We start from the raw sequence: 15254 nt of genomic DNA on the forward strand, positions 1-15254 counted from the left end.
GGCATATAGAGGGGCTATTTACCCAAACTCATGCAGATAATGTAGTAGTGGAACCAGTCTAGTCAGTGCAATTTCAGAATCTGTAATGTTAAAAAAAAATTAGTCAAAACCTAAATTAACTCATTTTCTTTGAAAGTAGTAAGACCCGATGGAAGTGAGTCTGAGTGAACTCTGGGAGTTGGTGATGGACAGGGAGGCCTGGCCTGCTGCAATTCATGGGGTCGCAAAGAGTTGGACATGACTGAGCGACTGAACTGAAGAAGACCCGATTCTCTTCTTACTCAATTTCAAACACTGAGTTACAGGTTTCAAAGACATACAGCTATTTCCCTATTCTCCATGAAATTATGAGGGACACCAGATGTTCTTTAACTTATCCTATTCTAACCCACAAAAGAAGAGTTCCTGTAGTCATTATTTTATTATTTTATCATTCAAGTCTTACAACCCTTAGACCAAAGGGGCTTATATATAATTGAGTACCTAAGGTCAGATAACTTATTTAGGAATTTGTTCAGTTAAATTGGCTTATAGTAAAGCATTATAACTCTCTGCAGTATGGCAGATGAATGATATGCCCAAACATTATTGACAGATTCCATATATGTATATATGCTATACAAGGATATACAAGTAACATAAATTGGTTCATTTCTTTTGCTAAGTTTGAAAAAAAAAATCTATACTTTGGTATATAAAAAACACTTCTAAAGAGATATTATAAAAGGTTTTACTATCTTTTAAGTGTATCCCTTTAATTGTCTTTTCCTTGCATTTAAAGAACCAGCAGTATCACCAAAATTTATTTATTCTTTTCTAGACTCAGGTGACATAAGAAGTTGTACAAACAAAATTGGGTCAGGAGACCTGGGTTCAAAGAAACAACTCTGGGCATATCTATGAGCCTCTGGGGACCTAATTTGCACCATTTATGAAACTGAGTTAGATTTGGTGATCCCAAATTAAATACCCCAGTACTGTAATGCTCCCTATACCCTTATGTACATGTATAGTAGCATACCAGTTGAAAAGAAAAGGTTAAACTTTTAAGATATTAAAATAACACAATTTTGGAAATGACTTTGTCAAATAAAATTTCAACAGAGGATGAAAGACAGCCAGGCTAACATGATGTCTCCACTCTAAGCAGTTTTTCAGGTTTGGTAGATAAACCATGTAAGAATCTATTTATATAATTACTCATTTATTAAAACATAGAAATTCATAGAAAACAAACCTAAGTCTAAAAATATTAAAAATTGGGTTGCAGTCTGAAAAAAAGAAAAGGGCTTCCCCAGCAGTTAGGGCTAACCTGTCTTACTCCAAACCTATACAGCATGATGTTTTTGGGGGTGTGTTTTTTTTTTCCCCTTATAAGGTCTGTCAAGACATGATTTAACAAGTTCAGTTTGGAGAAATCAAACTTTCAGAGCAATCTGTACTACAGCAATTGAAAGGAAAGAACTGAGTTGAGCTACATTTTTAAAACAGGACTGTGGTCAAAAGTATGTATAAATTTGTGTAAACTCCACTATAAATGACAAAAAAACTCTGATTCTTAGTTAATCATGACTGCAATCAATGCTTCTCTAGTTTTGCTCATCTTATTTTCAAAGAAATAATTGCTAGTGTTTTCCAAGGTAGTCAAGAAAAAAGGGAGACCCAAGACTTAATGACTAAACAAAAATTCCAAGAGACCTATCCAAAGTGGCATTGTTTTAGCCATTCTACATCCTGTAACATTTACTTATAAAGATACAAGTGGAGAGTTTTTCCATCTTCTGCCTCAAGATTCTTTGGGGTATCAATTGCCTTTAGGGCCAATTGAAGGTCATACCTTTAAGCTGGGGGGACTTTTGAATAAATAACTCTGCATAAGTTCCTAAATGGTTTATTTGGTGTCTCTTGGAACCATATCTGAAGAAGATTAAAAACCCAGGTAAAATGGTAGCACCAGCTCTGCTATGGCTTCCAGCCTCCTAAAAATTCATAACTAACCATTTGCTAACACTTGACGTTCCCCAAGTCACCTGTTCTTCTGTTATAGTACACATTCCTGATCCTGATGATGAGTTTTTCAGGCTAAAAAAAAAAATTAATTCCATCATGTTTTGCTATTTAATAGAAATAAAATCACGTAAATGATGATCACTGTGATGACATAAAATACTTCCACAAAAATTTTCCTATATTATCTCCATTTTTCAGAAAAACTTTGAATAACTTTTTCATCATTACACAACTGAATGAGAATTTAAGCCTAGAGAGGAATCTGTTCATTAAAATAAAGCAAATGAAAACATAAAATGAATCAATACCTGAATTTGAAGGAGTCAGTAGTTATATGGCAATGCCTATATATTAGGATCAAGACTTCACTTGAATGAGGTTTGTTTTTAGGGAGATAGGTTTTTTTTTGTTGTTGTTGTTTTTAATATATAGTACGGATGCCATTGTCTTGCTGAGATTAACAATTTCATTCAATTCAGGTACCAGCAGTGATACTTAAGTAGTACAAAAAGAGAGGTTAGAACAAAAGTGTGAAGAAAAAGGTATTATGGAGAAAAGGAAGATGATTAAGTGAAGGAGCTAGAGTAACTTTAGAAGGTATGGCAGCTTCTGATAAAGTATATGTATACAGTTTCTCACCAGGTACTAAAGGTTCATTTCCTTCCTGGCCGGAAGTTCCCCTAGAAGGGATCTGTGGCAGCTTCACTCTCAGAATGCTTTCCCTTTAATCTGATAAAGGGAATCTCAGAAAAGGCTTCTTTCTACATCTTGTTGTATCTTAGATGTCTGTGGTTTAAGGTCATCTTTATGCCATTCTAATAGGTTGTGCATCCCTTCATTTGGGACTGCCCATAGCTAATTAAGTCTCTAATAAGAAATGTTGTTCGACTCCTGCTGTTGTCTCTGAACTCAGGAGGACATGGGGCCCAGTCTGTTAATGAAGCATCAGCTTTCTGATAGCTTTGGAGAGAGGGCACAATGAAGCTTAGGTAGGAAATGCTAGAAAACTGCAAAGTGGATGTGACTGTTGCTATGGGAAGGACTTGCCATTGCCAGAATGAAGCAACATGCTGAAGCAATACAAGACCCACAGGCACATGGGAAAGGCACAGGAAGCAGACAGGAGGAGCTTTCTTCCTCCTTTCTTCCTCCCCCAGCCCCGCAGTCTGTTGGTAGAGACTTAAGGAAGTCAGTTGGCAAAACAAACTGGTTAGTGAAGTCCCAGCTCCAGCATCACTAGGCAGAGCATGGAGGGTGAATTTTATTTTATTTTTTTTAGTTTTTTATTTTTTAAATTTTAAAATCTTTAATTCTTACATGCGTTCCCAAACATGAACCCCCCTCCCACCTCCCTCCCCATAACATCTCTCTGGGTCATCCCCATGCACCAGCCCCAAGCATGCTGCATCCTGCATCAGACATAGACTGGCGATTCAATTCTTACATGATAGTATACATGTTAGAATGCCATTCTCCCAAATCATCCCACCCTCTCCCTCTCCCTCTGAGTCCAAAAGTCCGTTATACACATCTGTGTCTCTTTCCCTGTCTTGCATACAGGGTCGTCATTGCCATCTTCCTAAATTCCATATATATGTGTTAGTATACTGTATTGGTGTTTTTCTTTCTGGCTTACTTCACTCTGTATAATCGGCTCAAGAAACTGGAGGGTGAATTTTAAACTGAGGGACAGTAATAGCATCAACTTCTTGGAAACCACACGTGCTCACCCCTCTGCTACACCCCCAGGCCTGATTTCAAACTCTCAACAATTGATGTGTTAACAAGCCCTCTGGGTGATTTAGGTGCATGGTCAAGTTTGAGAACCACCAAACTAGAACATTGGGCATCCAGATTCTTCATTTGCTGATTTTCAGTCTTGCCAACGACTGGTTCTTCAAGAATAAGAAAGTGCTGCTTCTCAGAATCTAATCATGATTCCCCTTATGCCTCTAGGCAGTTGGGATTGGCAAAAGTTAGAAACAAATTCACACTATATTAATATAAGACTTTCGTTTCTTTGTGGATTAAATAGAAGTGATACTCTTACTTAGGGTTTTTTTTTGTTATAACCAGATTTATCTAATGGAGCAATAAAATGTGAAAACTGAGTATTCTTGTATAGCTCAATGTTGTAATAAAAAGTATAAAGTGAGACGCTGTTATAACATAATTATTTTGGTTTTAGGTGAAATTTAAGCATGATAGCTATTGTTGATGTTGTTCAGTTGCTAAGTTGTGTCTGACTCTTTGCAACTCCATGAACTGCAGCATGCCAGGTGTTCCTATCCTTCACTATCTCCCTGAGTTTGCTCAAACTTACATCCACTGAGGCAGTAACCATCTCATCCTCTGTCACCCCCTTCTCTTGCTCTCCATCTTTCCCAGCATCTGGGTCGTTTCCAGTGAGTTGGTTCTTCACATCAGGTGGCCAAAAGATTCAGCATCAGTCCTTCCAATGAATGTTCACAGTTGATTTCCTTTAGGATTGAGTAGTTTGATCTCACTGCCCAAGGGACTCTCAAGTCTTCTCCAAAACCATAGTTTGAAAGCATCAATTCTTCAGTGCTCAACCTTCTTTATGGTACAACTGAAATTTCATATCCATACATGACTACTGGAAAAACCATAGCTTTGACTATCTGAACCTTTGTCAGCAAAGTGATATCTCTACTTTTCAATACACTATCTAGGTTTGTCATAACTATACTTCCCAAGGAGCAAGCGTCTTTTAAATTTGTGTCTACAGTCACCATCCACATTGATTATGGAGCCCAAGTAAATGAAATCTGACATGGTTCCCCATTTTCCCCATCTGCTTGCCATGAAATGACAGGACCAGATGCCATAGTCTTCATTTTTTGAATGTTGAGTTTTAAGCCAGCTTTTTCACTCTCTTTCACCTTCATCAAGAGGCTCTTTAATTTTTCTTCACTTTCTGCCTTTAAAGTGGTATCATCTGCATATATGAGGTTGATGATAGCTGTGCTATGCTTAGTTGCTCAGTCATGTCCAAATCTTTGAGACTCTGTGGACTGTACCCTGCCAGGCTCCTGTGTCCATGGAGATTCTCTAGGCAAGAATGGCTGGAATGGGTTGCCATACCCTCCTCTAGGGGATCTACCCAACCCAAGGATCAAACCCAGGTCTCCTGCATTGCAGGCGGATTCTTTACCGTCTGACTCACCAGGGAAGCCCTGATGATAGCTATTAGCCATAAAAAACTAATCAGCATATTTTCAGACATCTGAGCCAGTTTTTCTTTAAGTGATTCACTCCTCCCAGGCATTAGTGTCAAGCATGTCTTAGAGAGGAAAGTTTAACCTTCACTGTAAGCAAATGTACACTCAAGACTCAAAGCTAAAATGATACTTTAAACATGTCCTTTCTCCTTTCCTACCCATACAGTTCTTTTACTCCTGCCCCATCACTGTCAATACCTAACAGTGACTTGACATTGTAAACCTGGTGCTCAAGAGCTGAATTAATGGTAGGGACCTTTTCATTCATTCACTAAACATTACAGAGTTCATGAGTTTTAAGCACTAGGTAAATATCAGTGAACAAAACAAGGTTTCTACATCTGGAGCTTATATTCAAATAGGTAAGATACAAATGGCTTCCCTGGTGGCTCAGTGGTCAAGAATCCACCTGCCAAGCCAGGAGATACACGTTCCATCCCCTTGTCTGGAGGATCCCCTGGAGAAGGAAATGGCAACCCACTCCAGTATTCTTGCCTGGGAAATCCCATGGACAGAGGAGCACAGTCCATGGGGTTGCATAACAGTCGGATACGACTTACCAACTAAATGAGATACAAATAATAAAACATATTAAATGTGGTAGTAAATGTTATTAAGAAAAATACAGTAGTACAAGGAGAAAGAGAATGATTGGCCTACTGTATTGTGCATAAATTTCTCTGTGCCCGAAACCTAGCACTCAGTGAATTTTCTAAGTACAGTAGCTTTGAATTCTGAAAAGTGAGAGTCGTAACATTAAAGATTAGAACAATGAAAATAAAAGCTAATGAGGTCTCTGTATCTGAGCAAGTTGGAGTAAGGGAGGAATGAGAAGGTCACATAGTACGAGAGAACCAAAAGGAATAGACTAGGAAGTCTGAACCCTTGTTCAGAGATTAGTTTCTGACTTGAAAGAAAGTAATGGTGTTTTTTTTTTTTTGGGGGGGGGGGGCGGGTAGGGGGCTGCTGTTTACACAAATTCCTAGTTAGGATTTCAGCAGCCACACGCAGGGAAGATCTTGAAGCTAATCATTTGCTTAGGAAAACAAAAGATGTCCATGGGACTGATAGAAAAAGGATCAGAAAACGAATCATTCCTCTTTATCTATTTTAGAAGCACTAAACTTGGGAGTTTTTCTTCAGGACAGGTTTAAAAGAAGCAGTGCAATTAAACTTGAAACAGCTTTAACAGAGAAAATACCTAACACTCTGTTAATATTAAGAATGCATTGAAAAACAATAGTTACCCTTTGTTGATAATGCCTACTTTTTGGGCTAGCAGTTCAGTGATAGATGGGAGCACTGTACCTCATCCACACTTTGTTCTGTTTGCCACTCGTGCGTGCGCACACACAAACACACAAACATCAGATTTATAATTGGCAAATGTATAGGAAAAATTTATCATCACATTCACCATTCTATAATATGATGGAATTACTCTAAATATAGTTTAAAATCCCACATTTTTATGACTTTAGAAGGATAATTTCCTTTTTATAGTATGTAAAAGTCAGATATGCTTCAGGAATTAGATGACCTGACTAACTCATAGTAGGGAGGGGTCATATACGTGAATGCTGGGTAAGACCCAGAAGGCAAAGAGGCACAAAAATGTCTGAGCAGAATATTTATTTTAAAAGGGAGTGGAAAGTTTCTTTTTTAAGATTAGCAGGGAAAGGATCATGGAATTTTATACTTGACACAGAGAGATGTTTTGTGTTCTTTTATTGGACAGAGAACAAAGATGAAAACAGATAATAAACTAAAAAATATTCAAAGCCCAACCTTACTCCTTCCTCAGTAATTTTTACTCTATGAACCCATATACTGGAAATCTTAGTAAATCACTAACAAAATAATAAATCTCATGCCAATCAGAAGATTCTAGATAGGGAACTCATAGGCAAGAGGTAGATAGACATTTGACACCAAAGTAGGTGTTAGTTCAAATTCGCAACCCCTGGAGGAATGTCAGACTAAGAAACAGATTCTAGTTGGTTTTATATAGAATGTTCCAATCAGAACTGAAGAAAAGATCAAAAAGTATATGAAAAAGCAGTGAATAGTGGTAAAAGGTTAGTATGAAAATACCAAATCAACTTTTAAAATTTAAGAGATGATTAGAATCAGATCACCTGGATTTTAACCATGAGTGTATTATGCACTGACTGTGTCACTCCAGGTAAACTATTAAATCTTTTGTCCTCAGTTTCATCAGTTCTAAAGTGGGAACAATAAGCAATAAGGATTTACTGTATAGTACAAGGAACAATATTCAATATCTTATAATCTATAATGGAAAAGAATCTGAAAAAATATGTATATAACTCAATTACTTTGCTGTACATTATATACTTTGCTATAACACAGTATTGTAAATCAGCTATAGTTCAATTTAAAGAAAAAAATGGGAACAAGAATAGTTTCTCATGGGGTTACTGTAAATGGGTACAGTTCTTAAAACACAGCATAGTGTCTGGAACATAGTGGACATTCAATGTTATCTAGTATTTATTATTATTATTTTATTAGCTAAACCCAGATAGTGGGAGTAATTTTAATGTAAAAAAAAAAAAAAAAGGTTGATGGCAGACTTATCCCCTCAATGATTGTTTTTATCTACAGCATTAACCAGGTTTTTCAAATGATGAAACTTAGGCCTCTCAGCCTACCACTTGGAACTTACGATAATCTATAAGCTCTATAAACTGTAAGCTCAACTATTTCCAATTACTTATAATCAGGTCCAGGTAAAGATTTTTTCAAAATTTATTTCTGTTGTTCTGGGGAAGCATTTGTTTGCCTCATAACATTTCTTTTTTAGAAGCAGAATTTATAGTGGTGAAGTTTAATATCCTAGCAGACAAAGTCTGCATAGTTTCTATAGAAATGTAGCTTCTGGAACAGTTTCAAAATGGAACCCCAATGACAGTGCATTAATGCTGAGATATACTTGGAGATATCACTACATTAAAAAAACCATAATGTGCTTTATAAATTAATCTCAAGTCTGAGCCAGACACGGAAGGGTGGAAAGCCAGAACTCTGTACCCACATAATCAACAGTCTGTGGAAACTCTGGGAACCATGCCACTAGTCTCCAAACTAGCATAGTTGGGAAATGACACATTCTTCAAGGAGCTCTTGTCCAGGAAATGAGTGGGTCCACAAAGCACACCAGTAAGGTCCATAAACTTGTTTTATGAATGAAGAGTATGAGGTGTACTGGCTCCAAGCTACAGCACCTATGAGTATGTTGTAATTTCTAATTCTTCAGTTTTTATCATGGTGATAGATTGATATAACAGAATTCTAACAGGAAAAAGTAATCATGTCAGCCATAAGAATATTGTTCCATATTACTGCAAAATGATTGTAAATCAAGTTTTCATATTTATCTCCAGTCCTAGATCAGATCTTCCCACCTGCCCCTCCCCACCAAAAAAAGGAAATGGTGTATACAAAAAGCCAGAAATGTAAATCAATTTTATTCACACTTCCCATGAAAGACAATTATATTTTTACATAAAATCATTAACACAGAGAACAAGAAAACTCTTAATATATCTGATTAGACACACAATATAGAAAGTAAATTGAAAATTAAAAATAGCATACTTTAGTGATTACATATATATCATATTTTCTACTAATTTATAGCAGCATCAGTAAGATTCGTGTATTCTTTAATAAACTAGCAGCAAAAATTTTTAACTACACAAATTCAGTAGATGTTCCCCCCACTGTTTCACTCATACAGAATTTATCACATTAACATAAAAAACCACTTCTATTTCCTAAAGAAAAAGATGGGAAAGATTTGACAAGTCAGCAGTTTCCCGAGAAGAGAAGGGAGGAGTGAGGAAGGAAGGAAGCTGAAAAAAATTGGTGGCAGTTACCAAAAACTAAATTCTCAACCACCTTGATCAATTATGGGTAATTTCTGTGGCATCTCTATGTATGTGTATGTTAGTAAATAAAAGCTGTGTTAACTTTGCTTTCTGATTTAATACTGCAGCTGAAAAATATGTGGAAGTTCCCAGGAGGCCTGTCAGAGCCTGGAGAAGATATTGGTGGGTATCTTATATATTTATAATTGAATTGAAAATGCTGAATAAATTTGTGTGTTTACTTTCTTGCTCCAGAGCTGAGAATGAGATTTAAAGCTTTCTAATTGGTTTAGACTAAGTCAGAAAATTTCAATGAAGTTATTCAGTGCTGATATAAAATTAATAGCAAAACTTCACATAATTTATTCCATTAGTATAAATAATACCATTCAGAGCATAACAGCTGTTTTTTGGCTTAGAACTGCTAGATTAATTTGAAAATGATAAGCTTTGGATATACAGTTAAGGTTAGCATTAAGGGATATTCTGAATTTGACTAAAATTGTTGGAGGGTTTCCCTGGTAGGTCAGACAGTTAAGAATCTGCCTATAATGTGGGAGACCTGGGTTTGATCCCTGGGTTGGGACTATCCCCTGGAGGAGGGCATGGCAACCCACTCCAGTATTCTTGCCTGGAGAATCCCATGGACAGAGGAGCCTGGTGGGCTGCAGTCCATGGGGTCACGAGAGCCTGACACAACTGAGCGAGTCAGCACAGCAAAATCGTTGGAACTGAACTATCAGAAAAATTCTTGACCATCTTATCACAAGGTTGAGGAGAAACTTTTAAATGAAATGTGAAATATTTATAAAGGCAATTACTGAACAGTGGTGGTATAATTCTTCTGTTTATGGAAATTTTATCCACTATTTATTTTGGATAGTCAGAATGCCAAAAGATGGTAACATGTCTTATGTGAGAAAGTCTGAAATGAGAGATAATTTCCTAGAACAATTTACTGAGCTCAGTATTTAAGATAGGGTAGTTTGAAATAATCTAAGAATTCTTTATGTCACTGATTTTACAGGAAATCGAGAGTAGAAACTGAGTTTTCCTGTCTCTTCCTTAAACCACTGTGTCAGGCGCAGTTCTTCAATAGATAACTCATTTCATACTTAACTGTTTTTCTATGAGTTTTTCCTCAGTGTGTATATGTCCCCTATTCTCTTTAGCCATCATTTATATGAAGGCAGTGTCCTAAATTATTTTTAAATGTATATATATACTTGAAATTATTTTTTTTAGTGTTCCACAGATGAAAATGCCCTATTCGTAGTATAGAGCCAACTCCTAACATCCTATAAATAAATTCACTACATTCAAATATATCATAGCAGATTTTGGTTTTTAGGTACTTACTGACCTTTAGCTTAGGCTTCCCTAGGTCTTCTGTTGAAATAAAAGGATTTGGTAGTAGTGCCAGTACAGAAAGAAAAAGCCATTTATTCTAGAACTCTTGATTATCTCACACTATCCTTATGTGATATGAGATCATGTGAACTAGTTAAGTGTCTGTTTTACATCCTTATCTAATCCATACTGGGCAAATAGCAGTCTATAGGAAGTCTGTAGAACTTCCTCTTCTGAACCTTGCCTTCTCAAATGAATAACTTTCTTCATTTGAGTTTTCATCGATATTCTGAATTTCAGAGATATTTAAATGTAAATAAACACATTTTCCATACCAGGTAAGTACACTTTAGGTTTGAGTGTACTCTGGAACATTTCAAGTCCATATAACTAGAAATTCACTACTTTTCAAAAATATTTGTGGTTATGACAACAACCCACCTAGTCAGAGATTGTTTTTAATGCCTCCAGCCATATGGAATTAAGAAAAAAGCAGCAACTGGCATTTACCATATTGCCTAGGAGTAGGAAAAACTGAAGCATTGCCTCAGAAGTGATAAAACTCTGAAAGCAGCTAGAAATGATAAGAGACATAGAGATCTGAAAGACCATGTCTATGTAGAGTACATTTCTGTTTTGAAACTGTATAGTAATAGATTACTGTTAATGATGAAGCCAAATCAACCAGGAATTATTTATTTTCTTTAAACTCTGTTTTTAGGAAAGTATGTAATAGGACTGCTGCCATCATAAATGTGCAAATGTTCATACTGGCTCTTAAGCAGTAAACACTAGTTAAAATAAGAAGCTCATTTGTTTGGAATCCTTCATTCCTTGAGAAGTATTAGGTAAATGAAGCAGAGTACAAAGGTATCTATAGATAAGGTTAGAAACAGAAGCTGCCTTTCTGGGGGAGAAAAAAAATCTCATTAGCACTGACAGGAAGAGAACCCCCTGTATAGCCAAAGGTCTGTAAAGCATTGGGGTCTGCTCAGAGCTCATCAGTGTACCAGAGTGAGGGGGAGACACCAGGAAAATCCACATTCTGCACAGTTTTTCCTGTTATTTTATTTCAACCTAATCCTGTTATTAAATATTACAAAATAGAAGTAACAAATATAAACTCCATTTCATTCTGTCCTTTAACTAAATAAAACACTATGATGTTTTTAAACATTTCTATCTTTCAACCAGCAAAAATAAAAACAAAACCCTCTTGGTTTTTCCTATATTCTTCAAATCTATAAAACCATTATTCAGTTTACTTACAGTACATTTAAAATAATACAAGCGAATAAAGAACTTTATCTAAATTAAAATTTTTAAATTCATCATAAAATCCTTGGAAAAGAGATTTCAATCTTAATATAGAAGGGATTGGTTCCTCTAGATCTAAAAGCACTTATTTGCCCATTCAGTTTTTAGTCTAGTTAATGACATCATGATTCAGGTTAAATGGATCAAAATACCCAGGCAGTGCTGATTTTGAATCAGCTGCTGTGGTGATGGCTAAGCCCGGCAGATTCACTCACCAGCCCCATCCTGTGCTTCCATAACATACAAACAGGCTAGACACAGGAACTAAATGCTAAACTCTTGACTAGTGTTATTAAAAGCTAAACAAGACCCCCATGGTCATTTTAAAATGTTTAAAGAACTTTTTAAACATTTAAACAATTTTTAAGTCAGATCAGCAAATGACATGTAAAATTTAAGACTACTGCCACAATCTTTAACAAACTTAATACAAGTTTAATACAACAAAAATTATTTTTCTTAAGCCAAGTTTCCCTTTTCTTAACATATATTTTTTTTATATTTTCAGTTTAAAAATATAATTTCTAACCATGTTTATTTGATCTTTGGCAAATCTCAATTAAAAAGTTCGTTCACATAGAATTCAAATATGGCAGACAGATGTCATATTTTACACACTACTTTTCCTGTGCTTATTTCCAGAGCTGTTATTAGAAAAAACATTGCAACATTTCTTGTTTACTTGCTCTTCCTTGCCTATTCCTCACTAGTAGGACTACTGGGAAGCCAAATACAGTTTACAACCTGACAAACAAGAAAATGAAGGCATTAAAAGATAGTTGAACAAAAATCTATATTTGTGGCAATTGTGAAACTTCCCAGAAAATAGACAAGGAAAGCAGCTTTTTAAAGGGCTCTTCATAAACACTTTGGGAGACAATGACAGCATCACAAAATTACAGAAATCCCAGGTAGGAGGTTCATCTGGATATTTAGAAAGAGCAGCCACAAAAAATACGTTAATAGCAATAAAAATCCTGTCCTAGAAATTTGCATATTAAAAATCAACTTTATAAAATGAAAACCGTGGTAATATTATAAAATTCTATAAATTGCCAGTTTGGTTTTTTTTTTTTTTTACTTCTGATGACTGTAGCATTTTGGTGTTAGAAGAATGAATCCAAGTTCTTTGAAACAGCAAGAAACAAAGAAAATGCCAGAAATTACCATGGTGGGATTCCACTGACAGAATAACTAGAAGAGCATAACAAAATGGTTATAACGAAATCTGCTCTATGACTTCAGAGGCCTGACAGTCCCAGGAGAGACCAGGGATGATTTGAATCATTTTCTAGTTCTATACATTCTGCAGCTCTACAGACTTCTGTAAAGAAGAATAGATGACTTTTTCTTACTTCAAATGTTTATCAGTTTAGACAGTTTTAATGGATAATCAGGAACAAGATAATAATGAAAAAATATACAGGAATATTAACTACAGCTTTGCAACCTATGTTTTCACCTTTTGGGAAATAAAGCAGGAAGAGTTTAAAAATATATGACTCCCAAAATACATATATATAGATGGGTAAGCTTGAAAGTAGAAGCCAAAAAAATATTCAGTATTCTAAAAGCTTCTTAGCTATACAGTCGTAAGAAAATACTTTGTTATTTCAGGATGTCCAGAGGACAGAGTTTACAGGAAAAGCTTTCTTTTCTTAGGGTAAACTTTTACCTTTTGAACCTTTACATAATAATGCTTCCTCATCTGAAAATCTTTGATTAAATTTATACAAGTATAATTGTTATTGATTTGTATATTTTCTTTTATGTAGGAGATACAGCAGTTCGAGAAGTTTTTGAAGAGACTGGTATAAAATCAGAATTCCGATCCCTCCTGAGTATTCGGCAACAGCACACCCATCCGGGAGCTTTTGGGAAGTCAGATATGTATATTATCTGCCGCTTAAAGCCATATTCATTCACCATAAATCTTTGCCAGCATGAATGCTTAAAGTGTGAGTGGATGAATCTCAGTGATCTAGTCAAGACTAAAAATACGACTCCCATCACAAGCAGAGTTGCAAGGCTGCTGCTGTATGGGTACAAAGAAGGGTTTGATAAAATTGATCTGACCATGGAAGAACTGCCAGCAGTTTACACAGGCTTGTTCTATAAACTCTATCACAAGAAACTGCCAGACAATTACAAAAGTATGACAGGAATGGATTAAATTCATATTTACATGTTTTTAAAATGTTTAAGTTGTACATGTAGATTAATGTGTGCCATATTATAGGAAGTAGTGGACATTTGGGTTAATGACTAAATATGACTTTAATTTTCTAATGTCTATAATTTCCATGAAGAAAACTTGTTTGTACACATTTTAAGCGCCTCTTTTCAAATAAAGCAACTGTATGAAAGATTGTAGCTTTAAATAAGTTTCACTGGATAAAAGGAATGCTATATAAAAAGTGGAAATGTATACATTTTCCAGGAATTTTTGCTGTTATTGTGTCTTTTCTTTTAAGGAAACTAAGGCAATGGTTAAATATCTTACTCTTAGATAAAAGGTTATCTAAACAGTTACCCAAACTGAGCAGCTCACTGTACACATTTTTCTTTTTTCATTAACAAATTTCTGAAATATACCTCTTCATGTAAAATGAGATCAGATGCTGCCATTAAGATCAGCTCTTAGCAGACATTGGAAGAAAAAGTATAGCTTTCTGCCCAGGTCCTGTTTTGGGTCCAAGTTTATACTGCCCAGTTCGTTTCAGTGCCACATACCAACTGGAGTATTTCCTTGACCGGTAAGTATTGTAGTTATTAGACTCCAATCGTTCAAAAAAGAAACACTCGTCTGTAACACATTTCTGCAAAATAAAGGAAAAATTAGTAGTTGTTGTGATACTTTCATATTAAATATTTAAAGAATAGTACACAGTGCTTTGGGTTCAGCAGGACAGTTAAACTAGCAAGATTCAACAGGCCAAAATCTGACACAGATTTCTCATTCTGCAGAAGGATGCAGGACAGGAACACAGCATATCAGCAGGACAACTTGAAGCACATCTCTTTGGAGGAGCAGTCCAAGGACCATCCTGCAGCCTCACAACAGACAGGTCAGATATTGGGCAGCAAAAGCACCCAGGTGGTCTAAAAACCACACTGGCACAGACCTAAAACATCCCATGAATATAGATTTTTCAGTGGTCTCCACAAAGGATAAATCCAGTAACAGGAAGCATGCTACACTTAGGGAAATGCAAAGCAATGGCTTTTACTTAGGTACTTATGGTCCATCCATCTCTAGTACTGTGACCCATGGGTAACCTTCCCATAAAGAAGAAGGGTTTTAGTAATATTTAACTCAAAGAAACAGAATTTATTCCTTAAATTATGTGTTTTCGTAGTGACCAACACTGATTCTAAGGCATAAAGAGAATAATTTATTGTACAGAAAACTACCAGTGTATATAATGCCAAAAAATTGTAC

The 15254-nt window shown here is 35.7% G+C and overlaps 2 protein-coding genes across 9 annotated transcripts in view; one reads left to right on the forward strand and one right to left on the reverse strand.

Annotated features, from left to right (window-relative positions):
- NUDT6 (nudix hydrolase 6) overlaps positions 1-15254 on the forward strand; it is a 74915-nt gene that overhangs the window by 42616 nt on the left and 17045 nt on the right. For all 8 annotated transcript variants that reach the window (XM_069557485.1, XM_069557490.1, XM_069557488.1 and 5 more), the window contains 3 exons: positions 9274-9328; positions 13588-14568; positions 14780-14880. In XM_069557485.1, the coding sequence (XP_069413586.1) occupies positions 9274-9328; positions 13588-13985 (453 nt within the window). In that variant the 3' untranslated portion in view covers positions 13986-14568; positions 14780-14880. The remainder of the gene's footprint in view (positions 1-9273; positions 9329-13587; positions 14569-14779; positions 14881-15254) is intronic.
- The window catches only part of FGF2 (fibroblast growth factor 2), a 57920-nt gene continuing 54210 nt past the window's right edge, over positions 11545-15254 (reverse strand). Inside the window, exon 3 of the mRNA XM_069557496.1 lies at positions 11545-14631. Coding sequence (XP_069413597.1) covers positions 14446-14631 — 186 coding nt within the window. The 3' untranslated portion in view covers positions 11545-14445. The remainder of the gene's footprint in view (positions 14632-15254) is intronic.

This window comes from Ovis canadensis, chromosome 17 (assembly GCF_042477335.2).
Source record: "Ovis canadensis isolate MfBH-ARS-UI-01 breed Bighorn chromosome 17, ARS-UI_OviCan_v2, whole genome shotgun sequence".
Taxonomy (NCBI): domain Eukaryota; kingdom Metazoa; phylum Chordata; class Mammalia; order Artiodactyla; family Bovidae; genus Ovis; species Ovis canadensis.